Genomic DNA, 20,513 nt, shown 5'->3' with positions numbered 1-20,513 from the left:
CTTTAAAAAAAAAAAAAAAAAAAAAAAAAAAAAAAAAAAAAAAGTCAGCTGGCCAGGCACAGTGGCTCAAGCCTGTAATCCCAGCACGTTGGGAGGCTGAGGCAGGCAGATCACCTGAGGTCAGGAGTTTGCAACCAACCTGGCCAACATGGTGAAACCCTGTTTCTACTAAAAATACAAAAATCAGCCAGGCGTGGTGGTGCGTGCCTGTAATCCCAGATACTAGGGAGGCTGAAGCAGGAGAATCGCTTGAACCTTGGAGGTGGAGGTTGCAGTGAGCCAAGATCGAGCCATTGCACTCCAGCCTAGGTGACACAGCAAGACTCTGTCTCAAAAAAAAAAAAAAAAAAAAAAAGTCAGCAAAATCCTCACATTGGGCCAGGCATGGTGGCTCATGCCTGTAATCCTAGCACTTTGGGAGGCCAGGAGCTCAAGATCAGCCTGGGCAACATATTGAGACCGTGTATTTACACAAAATACAAAAATTTGCTGGGCATGATGGTGCAGCCTGTAGTCTCAGCTACTTGGGAGGCTGGCGTGGGAAGATGACTTGAGCCCAGTAGGTTGAGGCACTGACAGAGTGTGAGACCCTGTCTCAAAAGAAAACAAAACAAAATTCCCACAACGATTTCCTGACCTACAGAATGAGGCCATCATGACAGAAAGGCCCAAGTGGAAACCCCTAGAGTTTCCCCTTCTCACAAAGCGTAAATCAAAACAAAGAATACCACATACTTATGAGCAATTTCAGAAATTAGTTCCCTCATCAAAGACTTGAAAAATGCAGGGAAGGAAATTCCTATCACACCCTCATTTAATTCATCCGTTTGGCCTGCACAGCAGTTGGTTAGGCCTTGGTGAACGTGGCAGTTTTAAACCAGGACTCCAGAAATCTTAACAGTCCTCCCACTGAGAGGTGGGGTTAATGTTCCCTCCCCTTGAACCTGAGCAGGCTTGTGGCTGCTTCAACCATAGACTGCAACAAAAATGGCGTGATGAGACTTCCAAGACTGAGTCATAAAAGGTGATGCAGCTTTTTGCCTTTTTCACTCTAACCCTTGCTTTGGAGGTCCTGAGCCACCAAGTACAGACTCCAGCTAGTCTAAGGCTGCCATGCCATAAAGAGAGGCTGTGTGTAGTAGGTGCTCCAGCTCCAGTGGAACCCAGCCTTCCAGCCATCCTAGTATAGGCAACAGGCATGTTAGTGAAGAAGCTTCCAGAAGATTATAGCCTCCAGCCATCCTGTCACCCCTATCCATCAAGTCATCTCAGCCAAGACCTCAGACATTACAGAGCAAAGAGAAACCATTCTCGCTGTGTCCTGTCTTGATTTCTAACCTGAAGAACCTGTCAGCACAATGAAATGGCCGTTTAATGGCACTAAGTTCGGGGATGGTTTGTTATGCAGCAGTAGAAACCTAAACTGTGGTCATTAAATGACTGTGGATTACTGAAAGCATAATCAGATGGTTATTTCAATTGCTGCTACGGTTACAGACGTGATCTATTTGTTAAAACAATTCCATACCTCTTCCAACATTCTGTAGGCAGCTGTTGATCTGGCCAATGATAAAATGGCCTGTTGAAGATTCCGCTGTGTTGCTAGTTGGGACACAACACTCTTGTGAGGATCTGGACCATACGCTGAACTAGAAACCATTAAATGGTGCATTTTTTCTGATGGTCAGAATATAAGAGGTCTGGAAAACAGAGTTGAGGTGGGGAATGGCATATCTCACAGATATGCTGAATAATCTGCCTTCAGAATTTTTGCTTCTCAACCTCATGACTTTGTACCTGGCTGGTTTAGATTCCAGTACCCAAGAAAAACATGCTTCCACTTATGAGGATCGCTTCACTAACTTGGAAACAGAGCCACTTGGCCACTTCTGGCTCCTCATGCCATTACCCAACCCTCCCCTCTTCAGCTGACTTCCAGTTACAACTCGTTGGCCAGAACTGTGTCACATGGCCACCCTAACTGCAAAAGAGGCCAGTAAATGATGTGACAAAGGATCTGACTGGCTTAGAGCGACTGTGATGCATCCCCTGCTGCTGGGCACAGTGCTGTCCTGGCCAAAACTGGGGCTCTGTTATGGAGAAAGAAGAGGAAAGGGATGGCTGTTAGGCAGCCAACTAACAGTGCTTACCACACATGACCTGGTGAAACGTTTTAGAAGCAGTGTAACCCTACAGGACCTGAAGGCAGGAGAGCAGGCTGGGAACTAAAGAGCATCCATGCAGGGCATTGTTTTACATTCCTTTCTTTAAATGTGATTTTCTGTTTTTACCTCTGCAAACATCCACTAAAGTCTTATTTAATGGTATAACTTGGTGTGGTGTGGTGCTGTGAAGGTGAGAGATGAGACATAAACAATTTTGAGGCCTGCCCTTAATGTTCACTCACCCCACTCTTTAAACCTGTTCTTTATTGAGTCCCACAGTCTATAATACCCTTCCAATAATAACAGTCTGTTTCTTTTACTTCCAAACAAAACATTTCTAACTGGCACAAGATTTGGTACTAGAAGCAAAGTCTTCCATGAATCTTGCATTCAGACAAATGCAAGAATTTTGTTTTGCTTATCTGGCTAGATATGGTGAAAACAGTGTGGTGAAAAATAATCTGGGATGGGAATCTAGTAGCTTACAGCATTTATTAGCAAAACATTTCCTTCAATCCTTGTACATTCTCACCTGAACTCCATCGTCCATTGCAGTTAAAGCTCTGGGATAGGCTTCTTGGTCCAGGCATCACCTCCATATGAACCTCTATTCCAGCATCTATACCAAGAATTCAGCCTGACTTAAAATGATCTTCTTTTTGGGTCAAGAACCTTCACATATCATTTACATAAATATTACCTGTTTCCTGGTACATGTTTGCAAACTCCTACTACTGTTTTCATATGCAAGCTTTCTCCTGCTGCATGACTTAAATTGTTCAGTTGAGGCAATGTAGAGGTTAACTCTAGTTACAGGCCTGGAGACATTGGGGTGGGAGAGTAGGAGGGAAGTGCTTTTGCTTCCCTGCTAATTCCCTCAGGAGACAGTAAGGGAACCTGCAATCAGATAAACGTGGGGGTTGTTTAACAGTGGAGGCTCAGTAAGAGTTGGGGATTCTGGGGACTCCCAATTCTCCAATTTACTCCCATTTCAAATCCCAGTGTTCTATGCTTTTCTGATCATGGCCCCAACCTTTACTAAGAGAACTAAGAAGGCTGTGAATTCACTGTTTTGTAATTTGGAAAGGTGATGGGTCAAAATTTTAAAGTTTGGTTTTTAGTTGTTTTATTCTTGTGCCTGTAAAAGATAAGTAATTCCTTAAGCATTGTTATAGAAATTCCCTCTGTGACCCAAACCAAAAATTCGACGAATTTGGCTGTCATTTAGATGATCCCAAACCATCACGAGTGGCCATCCTATCCCACAATTCTTGAAATCCTGTGCAACCATCACCAAAATGTAATTTTAGAACCTTTTTTTAATCACCTCAAAAAGAAACTCTGTGCCCATTAGCAGTCATTCCCCATGTTCCCCTAGATTCCTAGGCCAAGGCTACCTCTAATCTGCTTTTTGTCTCTAGATTTGCCTAGTCTGGATATTTCCTATAAATGGAATCATACAAAATGTGGCCTTTGGTGTATGGCTTCTTTCACTAAGCATAACGCTTTCAATGTTGTATCCATGTTGTAGCATGGATCAGTACTTCATCCCTTTTTATGGCTCCATTGTATGAATAGACCACATTTTGTTTATCTATTCATCTGTTCATTTTGGTTGTTTCTACCTTTTGGCCGTTGTGAACAGTTCTTCTATGAACATATGTGTACAACCATCTGTCTAAAAATCCATTTTCAATTCTCTTGGGTCTATACCTAGGAGTAGAATTGGTGAGTCATATGGTGACTCTGGGTTTAACCTTTCAAGGAATTGCCAGACCATTTTCTGAAGTGGCTGCATCATTGTACTTGACGATGGAGTGCTGCTTCACATGCCCAGCCTCATGGTTTGGTCAGACAACACCCAGTTTATCATGGGCAGCTCAGGTCTTAAGACCACGTGTATCACAGTCATTCTGTTTCAGTAAATAATTACAGCAAGCCAGGAGCTTTTCCTCCTGGCAAATTATTATTTTTTGTGTGTGGAGGTCTTAGCTGTAAGTTTATTTCGGATTCCAGAGGGCTGAACTGTGAGTCTCTTATTAAAGCTTGGAAAAGGCTCCGTGTAGCATCCTAATGCGATATGCCATTTCCAGAAAATGGCCCACTGAGTGTCATGCTTCTTTTTTAGCAAGCAGAGGGTTCCAGGTAAGGCAACTTGTCTTTCTCTTTGGAGGGACCGTCTCAACATGCCTCAGCCCACTGGATGCCCAGAAGTTCACTGAGGTGTCACCTCCCTGAATTTTCAAGGGGCTTATCTCTCACCTTGTGGTGAAATATTGGCCACTTCCTATGCATGCCACATCCTTGGCATGATGTCTTGGGGTACAGTGAGATGATCAAATCAGTTCCCAGGGACTCAATTATGATAATGTGCCAGAGGCTTCCTTTGATCTTTCCTTCCATTATCACCCTCAGTCCTTGAGTCAGGAAGCCCCTACGGGAATTTATCCAGCTACCAATTGTGTTTATTACAAGAATGGATTCAAGAACCGGGGAAAGAGCCACAGGGTGGCTGATAGTGAAAGGGACATGGGCTGACTCCACTTCTGACCATTGGACCAAGTGGCATTCTACTTCCCCAGCGATTAACACAGGCTAGTGCAAGTCCCTGGTGAATGGCCACGGGTCCCAGGAGAAGGGAGGAGGCAGGCTTAAAGTACACACTTGTAGCGTTATGTGTGCCTGGCCTCACCTTTACAGGCTCACCTCACGGGCTCTGGCCTGTGGACTGACTAGATCTGGGAATTAGATGAGGCACCATGATTTCCCATTGTGGTGATTCAAGGCAGAATGCCTTTAGCCAGACCTAGAGCTACCGGGGTTATACAGATCATGACGGCTTACTACAGGACACTGTGATCAATTAGACACCATCAAAGATCCCTGGGGAGAAATCAGTTTGGTTCCAGCTTGCAGCCCTGCTGCCTATCATGATACACAGGCTCATCCTGTTTCTATGAGATTTAGTGCCAGTGCTTTGTCTCTGCTGTTTGGCGTGAAGCCCGGTCGTAGAGTTCGAATTGAGGTGTGCTGTGAGCATAAACGCACACACCGGAAAGTCTTTGCAGGGACAAAAAAAAAAAACAATGTAAAATATCCCATTCATACTGTTGTGTTTTGCCTATATGTGGAAATGATAATATTTCGGATATGCTGGGTTAAAAAAATTCATTATAAAAATCATTTTCACCTTTTTCTTTTTACTCGTTTCATGTTGCTGCTGGAAAATTTAAAAGTCAACATGTGGCACGCACACTACTCCTACTGGCCATCTGCTCTAGCTGGATGGGAACTGCAAGCAGCAAAGGGCTTTCAACCTCTCCGAGCTTCAACATGTTCACTTACTAATCAGGACTGATCCAACACCAACCTGAAAGGGTCGGTGTGAGAAAGCAAAGAGGCACTGTTTACGGAGCGTTCAGCCGTGAGCCCAGGCGCAGGCGCGGAGCTAAACCCGGAGGTGAACCAGCTACAGCTGGGGCCACGCCCACAGACTCCGGGCTGTCGGGGCGGGCGGCACTCGCGCTTCCAGCCTGGGCCAACCAGGCTGGTTGAGGCTCGAAGCGCATGCGCGGTCTCGCCCTCCGTACTGGCCGAGCCAGCAAATCGCATTGCGCGGACGACCAGCGCGCGCCTCGGATTCCGCCCCCGGGATGGCCCCGCCCCCTCCCGCCCCGCGGCAAGGCACGCACAGGGCGGTGCGCGGGTGGGTGGGTCCTAGCAGCGCGGCCTGACGGGACCAAGGCGGCGGGAGTCTGCGATCGTTCCCTCGGCTGTGGACCGGGCGGCGCGCACGCGGGGCAAGGTAACATGGCGGATGCGGAAGGTAAGGGCTGCAGGCTTCCGGGCCGTGCTAACTCCGGGCGACTCGGGGAACGGGGGTGGGGGGATGGTATCGGGGCCCGCGCACGCCTCCCTCTGGTTTCCGCCGGCGTGTCGGCCTCTTCACCGCCTGGCCTTAAGCCGGCCGTGTCGCTCGGCCCTGGCTCCATGGCAAGGTCGCGAGAGTGGGAGCCCGTCGCGGTGACTTGGCATGATGAGGCTCGGCCCTCTCACCTCCCTGGGGTCCGGGTCGCCGTCGAAAGACATCTGCCGTGCTGCCCAACCCGTGGTGGCGGGGGACGTGGCAGTGTCTGTGCTGCTGCCAGCCCGGACGCCGCCGTTACAGCTCCGTGCGACTAGGGGAGCAAGGGTAGTGGAAACGGGCCGTGAAGAAAAGGAGCCGAGGGACCCCGGAGCAGGGATGGAGCTCCGAGTTGCAAGAAAGTTCTAGAGGCCACAAGCCCGCGGGGACAGTCGAGTGGTCGCTTATGGAACTTTCCGGCCCCCTGCGTGAGCGCTTCTGTGGGATGTTTAAGCCCTGCCATAGCCACGTGGTGAACCGGAAGGGAAGCCGACACGTGCAGTAGCCTGCAGTTACCCAGCCATGCGACCCGTACATTTGGCCTTACACACTTTGTTTTTTCGCTTACCTACGGATATACGTTCTAAGAAATGGGTCGTCAGGCGATTTCATCATTGTGTGAACATCAGAGGGGTCTTACACAAACCTAGGTGGCATAGGCTACTACACACCTAGGCTGTATATGGTGTAGCGTATGGCTCCTAGGCTTCAAACCTGGACAGCATGGTGCTATGCGGAATGCTGTAGGCAGTTGGGACACAGCGTCGACAGTTTGTGTATTTAAACATGTTTAAGCAGAAAAAGGACAGTAAAAATGTAGCACAGGGCCGGGCGCGGTGGCTCAGGCCTGTAATCCCAGCACTTTGGCAAGCCCAGGCTGGCGGATCACCTGAGGTCAGGAGTTCAAGACCAGCCTGGCCAACATGGTGAAACCCCGTCTCTACTAAAAATACAAAAAAATTAGGTGGGCGTGGTGGTACACGCCTGTAATCCCAGCTACTCGGGAGGCTGAGGCAGGAGAATTGCTTGAACCTGGAGACGGAGGTTGCAGTGAGCCGAGTTCCTGCCACTGCACTCCAGCCTGGGGAAAGTAAATATATATATATATATATATATATATGTGTGTGTGTGTGTGTGTGTGTGTATACATATGTATATTACATATGTGTATGTATGTATGTACACATATATATATATATATAATATATATAGTACACAAGGTTATAAGTGGTGCACCCGTAGAGGAGGGCACTTACCATGAATGGAGCTTGTTGGGCTGGAAGTTGCCCTGGCTGAGTCGGTGACTGAATGTGAAGGCCTCAGACATTACACTACTGGAGACTTTATAATCTGTACACCTAGGCTACACTAAATTTATAAAAAATATTTTCTGCTTACTGTAACTTTATAAACTTTTTACTTCGACTATTGTAATAATACTTAGCTTAAAACAAACACATTATTCAGCTGTACGTAAATATTTTCTCTGCTTATATCCTTATAAGTTTTCTATTTTAAAATTTTTTAATTTTTTTCTTAAAAAATTTTTTTTTGTTAACTAAGACACAAACACAGCACACACAGTAGCCTTGACCTACACAGGGTCAGGATCATCAAGACATCACTAGGAGATAGGAATTTTTCAGCTCTGTTATAATCTTACGGGGGCCACCGTCACATACACAGTCTGTCCTTGCAAAACATTATGTGGCATGTGACTGTAATTGTAGACCTAAAATCCATTTCCTACCTGCCCTAATTTCGGTCTTTATTTTAAACTCTTGTTTCATTTATTCTTGGGGAAAATTCCCAAATCCTGTGTTTGTTTTTTTAGTAATTATTTTGCCAAAGAAACATAAGAAGAAAAAGGAGCGGAAGTCATTGCCAGAAGAAGATGTAGCCGTGAGTAGTAATGTGTTTGACTTCACTTTGACTAAAAAGAAAGTTTACTTAAATAACAAACTAAAGGAAAGAAGTGTTTTTAAAGGTTTCCAAGGAATGGGCCAGCATTGGTACTCATTGTGTAGATTCGAAAAAGCACTGAAATGACACAGCCCCAGACAGTCCAAGTGTCCTTCAGGCATAGCTTACTAAATGGTGCTGGTCTTACCAACTGCTCTCTCTGAATTTCTCTTCCTTATGCCACCCACAGACTCACCATCTCCCTTTCTCTTTAAATGTTTGGACCCATCTTAGTGGCATTTCATTTCTTCTCTCTCTTTCCCTTGGAGGTCCCAGTGAAAAGGCATAGGAAGCCTTGTTTTCTATTTAAAAGGCATACATTTCCGTGGCAGTAATGGAATTGTTCAAAATCGGGTGGGAAGTTTAATAGGTTATATTTCTGTCCTATCGAAGGAAATACAACACGCTGAAGAATTTCTTATCAAACCTGAATCCAAAGTTGCTAAGTTGGACACGTCTCAGTGGCCCCTTTTGCTAAAGGTATGTGGTTAAAATTGTGCATCAGGTGAATGCCTGCTTTTACGTTATTTCAAAGTGTTAAACAGTTGATTGAGAATGCTTACTGCTGGCATCCTTGACTTTAGGAAATTCCCACTGATAACAGTTTAAAGCAGGATTCCTTAAGGTATCTGAAATGAAGAACCAAGTTTTTAAAAAATTTGCAGTGCACTCTACACTGTTGTAGAATACATGGCCCCACAATGTTAAATGGCTAAGTTTGTAAACAGTTCTCAGTTTTTGCACTTACTCCATCTTGCAGACTATGCCAGTTTGTGGGCCACATAGTGGTACTCTTTTTTTTCCACGTGCTCACAACATGGTATTTTGTTTTGTGTTGTGTCGTTGCTTTGTAGAATTTTGATAAGCTGAATGTAAGGACAACACACTATACACCTCTTGCATGTGGTTCAAATCCTCTGAAGAGAGAGATTGGGGACTATATCAGGTAAGTGCTGGGAGGAGGCACTGTGCAAACTTACTTTCTCTTGAAAATGCTTTCACATCAGCTATTCAAGAAGGCAGTGGCATGCCGGAATAGCTTTGTCTTGAATATATAACCTGTGCCCACGGTGAATTATTTTTCTTTTTAACTCTTCAGATTTGTTGTTTCGTTGGAGCATAAGAGTGGGTGATACATTAATTTTTTTTTTTTCCATTCCAGGACAGGTTTCATTAATCTTGACAAGCCCTCTAACCCCTCTTCCCATGAGGTGGTAGCCTGGATTCGACGGATACTTAGGGTGGAGAAGACAGGGCACAGTGGTACTCTGGATCCCAAGGTGACTGGTTGTTTAATCGTGTGCATAGAACGAGCCACTCGCTTGGTGAAGTCACAACAGAGTGCAGGTATGTGGGAGAGGGAGGGAAGGACTGGCTAGAGTGAAAAGCCTTCTGTATTTCCCTTCTACGTTTTGTCTGCTGGAAACTATTTCTTCATTAAGAAAAAAAAAATCCTAAAGCAAGGATATTGTTTTGGTTTCTGTGTACGTTCTGTCCCCTGTCAGATCTTGGTGGTCCGCCCTTTTTGGAATTCCACATACTAAGCATGTATTCATCAAGTTGACTGGATCCATTTGTAGCCTGGAGGCAGAACTCTGTCCGGGTTCAGCTCTCATCTTGTCACTCCAGGCTTCTCAGTCTGTGCTACCGCTTCTGCCTAAAGTATCCTTCGTTCATTTTTGTCTGAGAAAAGCCTGCTTATCTTGCAAGGCTTTTTCCAGGCAGGTTCTACTGTCCCTGTCAGTACATTGAATTCCCAGTGAGAAAGTGTCTTCATTCTTTCCCAATCATCACCATGAAATCTCTCTTAATGCAAATTTTATAGAAACACAAGGTCAAACTGCCGCTTTTCTGCTGTGCAAAATGGGAGTGACTGCGCATATAAGAAATATGGAAAACAGAAAACTCAGTGGCCACACCTGACTACTCTTTTGTCATTTTTCAGGCAAAGAGTATGTGGGGATTGTCCGGCTGCACAATGCTATTGAAGGGGGGACCCAGCTTTCTAGGGTAAGTCTGCAGTTGTAGGGAGGACACCCTTTGTTGACTTGGATCTCTGAGCTCCTAAACATCTGACTGACTCCTTTTGTGCCCTTTTCAGTCGGCTGCCGCAGCCAGCCTGGACCAGTGACTGCACATGTACATTCTGATGAGGTGTTTTGGTTTGTGTTCGTTCTTAGGCCCTAGAAACTCTGACAGGTGCCCTATTCCAGCGACCCCCACTTATTGCTGCAGTAAAGAGGCAGCTCCGAGTGAGGACCATCTACGAGAGCAGAATGATTGAATACGATCCTGAAAGAAGATTAGGTGGGTCATTAGGCCTGTGAGTGGGTATGAACACATTCTTCAGGATTCTGTTCTCTTGTTAAAAGTAGATGCCCTTGAAGTTGAAGACTTTCTGAAACCTGCCCTACAGCTGGGATATTGTCTGTGGGCAATAGTTTTTGTTATCTTTTGTTGAAAAAGTGAACAGTGCCTAGTAAAGTGAGATGGCTTTTACACCTTTTATGATGACTGCTTCTGCTGGAATTGAAATGTTTTCATTCTGCATTTGTGTAGTTTGGTGCTTTGTTCAAAGGTAAGTGTTTTCACCAAAGTATGTTTTGCGTGTGTTTTTTATTTGTTGCAATTTTGACTGCTTACAAGTTTCTGTTGTCAGAAGTAAATTTAAGACAATGCCTATTTTCCTCCCATCCATGAAACATACCATGTTGAATATACCTGCAACTAAGTGTTAAAAATTCTGCTAATATCAGAATTACAGATCTTTTTTTTTTTTTTTTTTGAGACAGAGTCTTGCTCTGTCGCCCAGGCTGGAGTGCAGTGGCGCGATCTCAGCTCACTGCAAGCTCCGCCTCCCGGGTCCAGGCCATTCTCCTGCCTCAGCCTCCCAAGTAGCTGGGACTACAGGCGCCCACCATCACGCCCGGCTAATTTTTTGTACATTTAGTAGAGACGGGGTTTCACCATGTTAGCCAGGATGGTCTCGATCTCCTGACCTCGTGAGCCGCCCGCCTCGGCCTCCCAAAGTGCTGGGATTACAGGCATGAGCCACCACGCCCGGCCAGAATTACAGATCTTTACAGCAATGCTTATATTTTAAGGAGTGTGTCTGTCACCTCTAGTCTTGGTGGCTCAGATGAAGGATAACTGCATTTCTCAACCAGTGATGTATTTACAGTAGGTGCTGCTTTTCTTTTGTGTGTGTGTATCTTAGGAATCTTTTGGGTGAGTTGTGAGGCTGGCACCTACATTCGGACATTATGTGTGCACCTTGGTTTGTTATTGGGAGTTGGTGGTCAGATGCAGGAGCTTCGGAGGGTTCGTTCTGGAGTCATGAGTGAAAAGGTATGTGTTACGGGCTAGAAGTTTTAGAGCTGGTTCTTACCATCTGCCAGCCTTTGATGGCACTCCACTTGCTTCATGTCGTGGGAAGGGCGCTTTCCAAAGTGTTGAGTTCAGTCCAGGGCAGCTTCCCTGTTCTGTTAATTAAACTTTGGAACATTAAAATGGGCTAAGGGAGATGATTGGGTAGAAAGTATTATTCTATTCATTTGCCTCCCAGCCTACAAAAATGCCTGCTTGGGGTCTAATACTTCAACGGTTAAAGATGCCTGGAAGAGCCAGGACTGAAGAGGCTGAAGACATAATGAGCTTGGACTAGTAAACAAGTGACATTCAGTTTTAGGAAGTTTGGGGTCTGATGGGCTGAGATACAAATAAACTGAATTATTTTCATATGCGGCTGCTTTTCAGGACCACATGGTGACAATGCACGATGTGCTTGATGCTCAGTGGCTGTATGATAACCACAAGGATGAGAGTTACCTGCGGCGAGTTGTTTACCCTTTGGAAAAGCTGTTGACATCTCATAAACGGCTGGTTATGAAAGACAGTGCAGTAAGTTCCGGGTTAGGAGTTTATATTTGGACAGAACGTACTCCAAAGATGAGGCTTGCTCTTTTTATTGTTTTCCTTGGGTTTTATTTTATTTTTTTCAAGTCCAAACCAAGTATACTAATTTAAAGTAAAAGTTTAATGGTAGGCATTAAAAATAAGGCACGTTAGGCCGGGCACAGTGGCTGATGCCCTATAATCCCAGCACTTTGGCAGGCTGAGGCAAGAGGATCACTTGAGTCCAGGAAGGAGTTTGAGACCAGCTTGAGTCCAGGAGATCAAGGCTGTGAGCTGTGTTTTTATGATGATCAGAGAGTTGGCCTTTTATAAATTAAAACATTGTCTTTTCTCTAACTTGAGGAATAAAAATTTCTGGATATTTAAAATGTTTGTAGTTGATAATTACTTACATTCAAATCTTGTATAGATGTTCGCATTTTTTGTATGTGTATAGGCTGTAATAAATAAAGATGGTACCAAAATAGTTGAAAAAACTCACTCACAAAACAGTGGACAACATAAATGTGATGTCCTCCTTATCAAACCATTGGCTTCTGGGTGAATGTAAAGGGAGGGGAGAATGTGATCAGCAAAAGAGATCTAGGTGAGTGGAGATGGTATGAGGCAGATGGGTGCATTGGGTACCATTGAACCTCTGGAGAGGTAGCCTTAACTTGTACCCACTGACCTATAAATTCTGCACCAAGACTTTTGTGGGATTGGTTCAACAGGCCTCAGTAATCTTGTTTTCAAGTTCTTTAAGAGCCTGTTATTGCCTGGATCTCCAGTAAATCTATTCTTTCTCCTGATAAGGAGGAAAGAGGAGCAATTAAGGAATGCCAAGGCTATTTTTATGTTTAAAATGAAAATAAGGACCAGGTGTAGTGGCTCACACCTATAATCCCAGCACTTTGGGAGGCCGGGCCGGGCAAATTGCTTGAGCTCAGGAGTTTGAGACCAGCCTGGGCAATATGGTGAAACCCTGTCTCTATTAAAAATACAAAAATTAGCTGGGCGTGGTGGCGCATGCCTGTAATCCCAGCTACTTGGGAGGCTGAGAATCACTTGAACTCGGGAGGTGGAGCTTGCAGTGAGCTGAGAACATGCCACTGCACTCCACTCTGGACGACAGAGGGAGGTTCTGCCTGAAAATAAAAAATAAAAAATGAAAATACCTCTGAGTCTCTAGAACCTGAAAACCTGAAAGTCTTCTTTACTACTTTTGAGTCATGTTTGTAAAGTGCGGAGAGTGGTGCCTAGCACAATAAGGTGGCTGTTGCTCTTCTGAGTCCCTTCATGCCCCTTGCAGCTAGTGGGCTATAAGTGCCATCCCTGTTTCCTGGTGTCAGGCCCCACTCCCTTGTTGTCCTCCTTTACTCTGGTGTAGGAGTGGGGTGGAGGGCAGCAGCTGGGCCCCTTACACATGGTGCCATCTCTGCAGGTAAATGCCATCTGCTATGGGGCCAAGATCATGCTTCCAGGTGTTCTTCGATATGAGGACGGCATTGAGGTCAATCAGGAGATTGTGGTTATCACCACCAAAGGAGAAGCAATCTGCATGGGTAAGAGGGGATGTTTATTTTTTAAATTGTAAATGTTTGTGGTTACATACTAGGTGTATATATTTATGGGGTTCATGAGATGTTTTGATACAGGCATGCAATACATAGTAATCACATCATGGAGAATGGGGCATCCATCTTAAGCATTTATCCTTTGTGTTACAAACAATCCTATTTTACTGTTAGTTATCACCTTAGTTATTTTAAAATATACACTTAAATTATTGTTGATTATAGTCATCCTGTTGTGCTATTAAATAGTAGGTCTTACTCGTCTTGTTCATTCTTTTGGTTTTTTGTTGGTGGCGGTGGTTTCTTTTTTTTGTTTGTTTGTTTGTTTTTTTGAGACAGTCTTGCTCCTTCGCCCAGGCTGTAGTGCAGTGACGTGACCTCGGCTCACTGCAACTTCTGCTTTCCAGGTTCAAGTGATTCTCGTGCCTCAGCCTTCTGAGTAGGTAGGATTACAGGTGCACACCACGACACCTGGCTAATTTTTTGTATTTTTAGTAGAGACGGGGTTTTGCCATGTTGGTCAGGCTGGTCTCGAACTCTTGACCTCAGGTGATCGGCCCTCCCAAAGTGCTGGGATTACAGGTGTGAGCCACCGTGCCTGGCCTGATTTTTTTTTTTTGTACCCATTAACCATCCCTACCTCCCTGCCAGCCCCCCACTACCCTCCCAGTCTCTGGTAACCATTCTTTTACTCTTCTCTGTCCATGAGTTCAATTGTTTCGATTCTTAGCTCCCACAAATAAGTGAAAACATGCAATGTTTGTCTTTCTGTGCCTGGCCGTTACACTTAACATAACGATCTTCAGTTCCATCCATGTTGTTGGAAATGATAGGATCTCATTCTTTTTTAAGGCTGAATAGTAATCCATCATGTATAAGTACCACATTTTCTTTATCCATGTATCTGTCGATGGGCACTTCGGTTGCTTCCAAATCTTGGCTATTGTGATCTCTTTGATAACACTGATTTCCTTTATTTGGGGTATATACCCAGCAGTGGGATTGCTGGATCCTATGGTAGCTCAATTTAGTTTTTTGAGGAACCTCCAAACTGTTCATCGTAGTGGTTATACTAATTTACATTCCCACTAACAATGTACAGAGGTTCCCTTTTCTCCACATCCTTGCCAGCATTTGTCATTGCCTGTCTTTTGGATATAAACCATTTTAACGAGTGAAGTGATATTTCATTGTAGTTTTTATTTGCATTTCTCTGGTGATCAGCGTTGAGCCCCTTTTCATATGCCTGTTTGCCATTTATTTGTCTTCTTTTGAGAAGTGTCTGTTCAAATCTTTTGCCTGTTTTTTGATCGGATTATTAGATTTTTTTTCCTATAGTGCTGAGTTCCTTATATATTCTGGTTATTAATCCCTTGTCAGATGGGTAGTTTGTGGATATTTTCTCCCATTCTTATGCATATGGATATCTAGTTTTCCCAGCACCGTTTATTGAAGAGACTGGTTTTTACCCAGTGTATGTTCTTGGCACCTTTGTCAAAAATGAGTTAAATGTAGGTGTGTGCATTTGTTTCTGGGTTCCCTATTCTGTTCCATTGGTTTATGTGCCTGTTTTTATGCCAGTACCATACTGTTTTGGTTACTGTAGCTCTATACTATAATTTGAAGGCAGGTAATGTGATTCCTCCAGGTTTGTTCTTTTTGCTTAGGATAGCTTTGGCTATTTTGAGTCTTTTGTGGTTCCATATAAGGTACCAGTGTTTTTTAACTCGTGAAAGCTTAGCTACTGTTGGATTGTCTCTTAAGACTTTAAATGCTCTGCGCACCGTCTTAGTGAATGAACCTTAGAGATATTCATTTAATGGGTCTAATTTGTACCAGAAGTAAGCATGTCATTAGGATTCCTTAGCTCTGTGAGCAGGCAAGGCAGCCACGGCCTATGGACAGCAGCAGAAAAGGAATCTTTAAAACTTCAAAGGTTCTGTGGCCCTAAAGGGAGTGTGCATGCCATTCCTGTAGATGTCTTGAGCTGCAAGCCTGTTATGTGTATCGTTAGGTGCTTTGGTTAGGTGTTTTCTAACTTGAGAAGTTTAGCGTCATTTCAAAGGCCTCCTTCTCATAATGGAGTATTTCCTCCATATGCACATCCTGAGCAAAGGTAACCCCAATTAAAGTAGTAGCTCAGAGTTTTAAAAGTTTTAAAGTGGCATACAACAGTAGAATTGGGACTCATCAATTATCAATTCTTTCCCCCTTCAAATAATTCTTTTCTTTATTCAATGCCTGTAGCTATTGCATTAATGACCACAGCGGTCATCTCTACCTGCGACCATGGTATAGTAGCCAAGATCAAGAGAGTGATCATGGAGAGAGACACTTACCCTCGGAAGTGGGGTTTAGGTCCAAAGGTAAGTGGTACTGGGTTTGTTTGGCATTGTTGAATACTTGGGCAGCTCTTGGTGCATTTCACCACCGCAGCCTTGTATTGTGCTGGGCTCTGGGTTGTCGATGAGTGGAAACAGGCCCTGTCTTGGGCCTTAGAGATTTCAGTCTAATGAGGGGAAACAGTTGGGCATTACTTACGTAATCACACAGTGGAATGGCAAATTTCATGCACGTTAGTGGCTACCAAGGAGTGCAGAGAGGTGTCTGTCACCTGGAGTGTCCACAGTGGTCAAGGAGTCTGGTCAAGGGATCGTCTGTTAAGCCACACCAGTGTGAAGAGTGGGTTAGGTGTTGGTGAAGTGAAGAGGGGAGGGGAGAGTTCAGGGCAGTGGGAGCAAGCAGCATGTGCAAAGGCAAAAGAGTAGAGTGGCTGCGGCGGGGACGTGTGTCTGCAGAGGCTCTCACTAATAAGCTTTGTGACCTTCAACAAGTCCTGTGTGTGTTGGAGTTAGTGGGCAAATTCTGAATGCTCTGGAGAGGAGTTTGAGGCCCTGCTGAGAATACACCAGGGAGGTACCTTGTTCTATTCTTTGCAGTCACCATGCCCGCTTCCAGCATTGACACCATTCTAATGTTGACACCTTGATGTTCCACCAGGCAAGTCAGAAGAAGCTGATGATCAAGCAGGGCCTTCTGGACAAGCATGGGAAGCCCACAGACAGCACACCTGCCACCTGGAAGCAGGAGTATGTTGACTACAGGTGAGGGCAGGATGTTTCAGAGCCAGGGGTGGGTAGAGACGGCACACTTGCTGCCTTGATGCAGGAGTACATCAACAACAGGTGAGGATGGGAGGGTAGAGAGAGCCCACTTGCCATCTGGACGCAGGAGTACATGGACAACAGGTGAGGGACAGGTGAGCATGGAGGTTGTAGAGCCCAGGGGAGGGGGAGTCACTTGGTTTGGGGCAGACTTGCTAAATGCAGGACCACAGGAACCAGCTCTTCGGCTCCCTCGAGGTTTTGGCTGCCCAGGCCAGTTAGGGGTGTGGGCCTGCACGGCAGACAGTTACCCCTTTCTAGTCTGGCTCGTGGGACTCTAGAGGGAGTCAGTCTGCAGCAGTAAGTGGTGAGTTCTTCTGTTCAGTGTCAGTATTTTGATGGTGGCTTTAGACTTGCCAGATAACACTATATAACATCAGTACTGCCCTGGAAAGCCATTCAGTGAATTTGACCTATTGCTACCTCTTTTTCAGTGAGTCTGCCAAAAAAGAGGTGGTTGCTGAAGTGGTAAAAGCCCCGCAGGTAGTTGCCGAAGCAGCAAAAACTGCGAAGGTGAGTGGCATGCTGTCATCAGTTTGGAATGTGCTTAGGGAGATAATCCTAAGAGGCACTGGCATTCGTCTTACTTTGTGACTGTCTGCAGTCCAGCCATATACGCTAGCATCAGAGGTGCATACACAGGTAATGCTGCCTCATACCCTGGGGTGCTTGTTTGGGCTCTGCAGGCTCCTCTGATTTGTATTCTCTGTCGTATCTGCTGGGAGGAGGAATGTGGGCTCAGGAATCAGACCGGCCTCGACTCCTACCTCAGCTATGGCAGCAACACAGTGATAGAATGGGTGGTGGTATGTGTGTCAATTCTGGCCCCCGCCCTGGGTCAAATGGTAGGACAGATGTGTTGAAATCAGGCCATGGCTGTTGGACACTCGAGGCCATACAAAATTCAGCAGAGAGCAGAATTGCATCTTAACCTGGCACCACCCAGTGTTGAAAGAGTCAAGGATGGGGTGGCAACTCCACCCCATGGAGCTGCTGCCATTAGAGCACAGAATGACAGGTCTGCACTCAGAAACGGGGGGCGGTACTGAGTGTCCTGCACAGGCTGTGTGGGAGGAGCTTCTGACTTGTCAGATGTGAATTCCTGCTTTGCCTGCTTTCTGTGAGAGGTCCTTGCAGTCATGAGAGAAACAGCTCCTCCGGGCCTTTCCACCCCAAGCCCTGTGCTGCTGCTGTGCTCCTCCTCTCGTGCCTGCCTCAAGGCTTCTTGGATTTGGGGGATGAGACTGTCTTCAAATCCTCAGTAAACTAAGGCCCTGTCCGGGTTTATAGTCAGAAAACGTCCTGTTGGATTCAATTGGGATCCTTCTTGGTGCCTTGCTACCTTTTGACTCACTGAACCTTTCTTGTCCATTATTGCCCAAGATCTAACACTTAACCAATTGCTTTCATCTCAGCGGAAGCGAGACAGTGAGAGTGAAAGTGATGAGACTCCTCCAGCAGCTCCTCAGTTGATCAAGAAGGAAAAGAAGAAGAGTAAGAAGGACAAGAAGGCCAAAGCTGGTCTGGAGAGCGGGGCTGAGCCCGGAGATGGGGTGTGTGGAAACACGTTCAGGTTCCTTGGGCTGGCTTAGTCCCTGCGTGGGGAAAGAATTACCCAGGTGGCACCAGCTTTGTTACTCTTCTTGGAGGAGCTGTGGCCTGGGGGTGGGGTGCCACCGAGTGCCTTTAGTGCTTCCCCATGTTCCTGGAGTGCTTTTGCCCTCCCTGTAGAATGGACAGATAGAGGCACCCGGCCTCTACCACTTATACTTAGAGCTCTATTGATGGTGGGTGGAGAGGATGTGTAGGATGGTGATCTGAATGTTTCCACTTCCAAAAGTAGACCACTAGGGTGTCACTGAAAGGTTCACAGAACTTTGTGTCACATGCAGTATTTAACCCAAAATATCCTTACAGGTCCTGAAAAAGGCTTGCTTGACTGGACCTTTACCAGATTTCCTCCTGGGAGAGTCATAGCTTTGTTAGTGGATGGTATCTATGAGCTTTCATTCTCTTTCTTTCTAGGACAGTGATACCAAGAAGAAGAAGAAGAAGAAGAAAGCAAAAGAGGTAGAATTGGTTTCTGAGTAGTGAAGGCCACTTGAAGCATTGTGTCCAGCTGGAGGAGAAACTAAAGCCTTATTGTTATAGATCCTTTTGTTGCTGAGAGTGGAACATAGGTCCTAGACGGGGTGAAGAGTTCTGGCACATTTTAGCTGCTACTTTGAGACCTCGGTGATGTTACCTGGTGTGGTCATCCCATCTTGTCCTGTTTTAAGGATATGGGTGATGAAAGATGAAAGAGGCAGAGTTTATCCCAATGACTTCTCTGAGTTGGGAAGCCTCACCTTCAGACCCAGTAACTGTCCGCAGCTGTCTGCTAGTGGTGGTCTTAACATCTAGTCCTAGTTTGCATTTTTTTATCCCCTCTGTTTCAAAGGTTTGTAAAACAAAACAAAAAAAACTAAGTCTGCTCAGTGAAATGGTGTAGAACCCTAAATAAGTGGTGGAAGAGTGTCACTGAATTTTGTCTCTGAATTCAGTATAACTGAGTTTTGTCCATGCTGGTGTCTGGGTTATAGGCCTGATGGGCCTGGTAGTTTTCCATCTTGTTCTGGCCTAGAGGTCAGTCCTTTGCACTTCCTCAAAGCTCGTGTACAGTGCTCACCTAAGTCCATCTGACTACTTATTCCTGTGCCCTCGTTTTAGGCCTCGTTTACTTTTAAAAAATGAAATTGTTCATTGCTGGGAGAAGAATGTTGTAATTTTTACTTATTAAAGTCAACTTGTTAAGTTTTTTATGTATTCCCGTTGGGTTTTCTTGTTGGTGATCTCATGCTAGCAGAGCAAAAATTGTAAAATATTTTGATTAAAAATCTAGGGACCTTTATGTCCTATTTGAAATGTGATGCTTTTCCTTTATGTTTTCTGGTTTTTACATTTTTGTTCTGTATCTTACACAATCCACCTTGGGCCCTGCCATCTGATGTGAGATCAGGTACTCAGAGGCAGTGATTACCACAAAACCAGTGATCTCTAGAAGAACAGAGAAGGAGAGGGTTAATGTATTTATACATAGTGGGCCTGGTAGGAGCCGGGCAGGGTGAGTCGGGAGAAGGAAGCTGAGGGTGGGGACATGCAGGAATCTGAAGGCCTTGGTGACAGATTAGTGGAAGAAAGGTCTAGGGTTGCTTCCAATTTGGTATTAAAAGAACCAAGAAAGAGGCCGGGTGCGGCGGCTCACACCTATAATCCCAGTGCTTTGGGAGGCTGAGGCGGGCAGATCACCTGAGGTCAGCAGTTTGAGACCAGCCTGGCCAACATGGCAAAACCCATCTCTACTAAAAAAAAAATACAAAAATTAGCCAGGTGTGGTGGTGTGCGCCCGTAATCCCAGCTACTCAGGAGGCTGAGGCAGGAGAATCCCTTGAACCTGGGGAGGTGGAGGTTGCAGTGAGCCGAGATCCTGCCACTGCACTCCAGCCTGGCAAAACAGTGAGAGAGACTTGTCTCCAAAAAAAAAAAACAAAAACGCTCTTGGATGCAGCGAGGAGAGGCCCTGAGCTGTAGCCATATCATGAGCCAGGCGTGCAGAGTGGACCCCAGCCCTGGCTCAGCGACCGGCCTTCCACTGTACCACGGGACCCCAGGCTTGGATTTTTCTCTTTCTAAATATGTGCCCACAATGAGCTCTCCCCTAGATACGACAACCTTAGGGGTGTTTTTCTACATGGGCACTAGCCAGTAGAGACCTGCAGTGGGGACACAGAGAATGGGGACTCTTCCAGGGCACCAATGTTTATCAATCATCTGAACACAAGAGAGGCATCGTGTGTTAATGCCGTTG

General features: G+C 45.5%; 1 protein-coding gene and 2 non-coding genes across 3 annotated transcripts; all 3 read left to right on the top strand.

Annotated features, from left to right (window-relative positions):
* Nucleotides 1–5,840: 5,840 nt before the first annotated feature.
* Nucleotides 5,841–19,463, top strand: DKC1 (dyskerin pseudouridine synthase 1). Its single transcript, XM_032757844.2, has 15 exons — nt 5,841–5,991; nt 7,904–7,971; nt 8,425–8,511; nt 8,886–8,977; nt 9,194–9,378; nt 9,977–10,041; nt 10,212–10,338; nt 11,249–11,379; nt 11,788–11,931; nt 13,370–13,490; nt 15,750–15,868; nt 16,503–16,606; nt 17,101–17,179; nt 18,082–18,219; nt 18,692–19,463. The coding sequence occupies exons 1-15, from the start codon at nt 5,976–5,978 to the stop codon at nt 18,755–18,757; spliced, it is 1,542 nt and encodes a 513-aa protein (XP_032613735.1). The 5' UTR covers nt 5,841–5,975; the 3' UTR covers nt 18,758–19,463.
* Nucleotides 11,474–11,605, top strand: LOC116812350 (small nucleolar RNA SNORA36 family). Its single transcript, XR_004370654.1, has one exon. It is a non-coding gene; the product is annotated as a small nucleolar RNA SNORA36 family (small nucleolar RNA).
* Nucleotides 16,904–17,032, top strand: LOC116812356 (small nucleolar RNA SNORA56). Its single transcript, XR_004370659.1, has one exon. It is a non-coding gene; the product is annotated as a small nucleolar RNA SNORA56 (small nucleolar RNA).
* Nucleotides 19,464–20,513: the final 1,050 nt, after the last annotated feature.

This window comes from Hylobates moloch, unplaced genomic scaffold (genome assembly GCF_009828535.3).
Source record: "Hylobates moloch isolate HMO894 unplaced genomic scaffold, HMol_V3 SCAFFOLD_7, whole genome shotgun sequence".
In the NCBI taxonomy this organism is placed as follows: domain Eukaryota; kingdom Metazoa; phylum Chordata; class Mammalia; order Primates; family Hylobatidae; genus Hylobates; species Hylobates moloch.
Note: the sequence above shows the minus strand (reverse complement) of the source record. Positions and strands in the feature narration are given on the sequence as shown.

What these genes read in the sequence shown, in the direction of transcription:
- DKC1 (XM_032757844.2), top strand. An exon ending in GAGATTGGGGACTATATCAG is followed by an intron (nt 8,978 to 9,193) that starts GTAAGTGCTGGG and finishes TTTCCATTCCAG; the next exon opens with GACAGGTTTCATTAATCTTG. An exon ending in GAAGTCACAACAGAGTGCAG is followed by an intron (nt 9,379 to 9,976) that starts GTATGTGGGAGA and finishes GTCATTTTTCAG; the next exon opens with GCAAAGAGTATGTGGGGATT.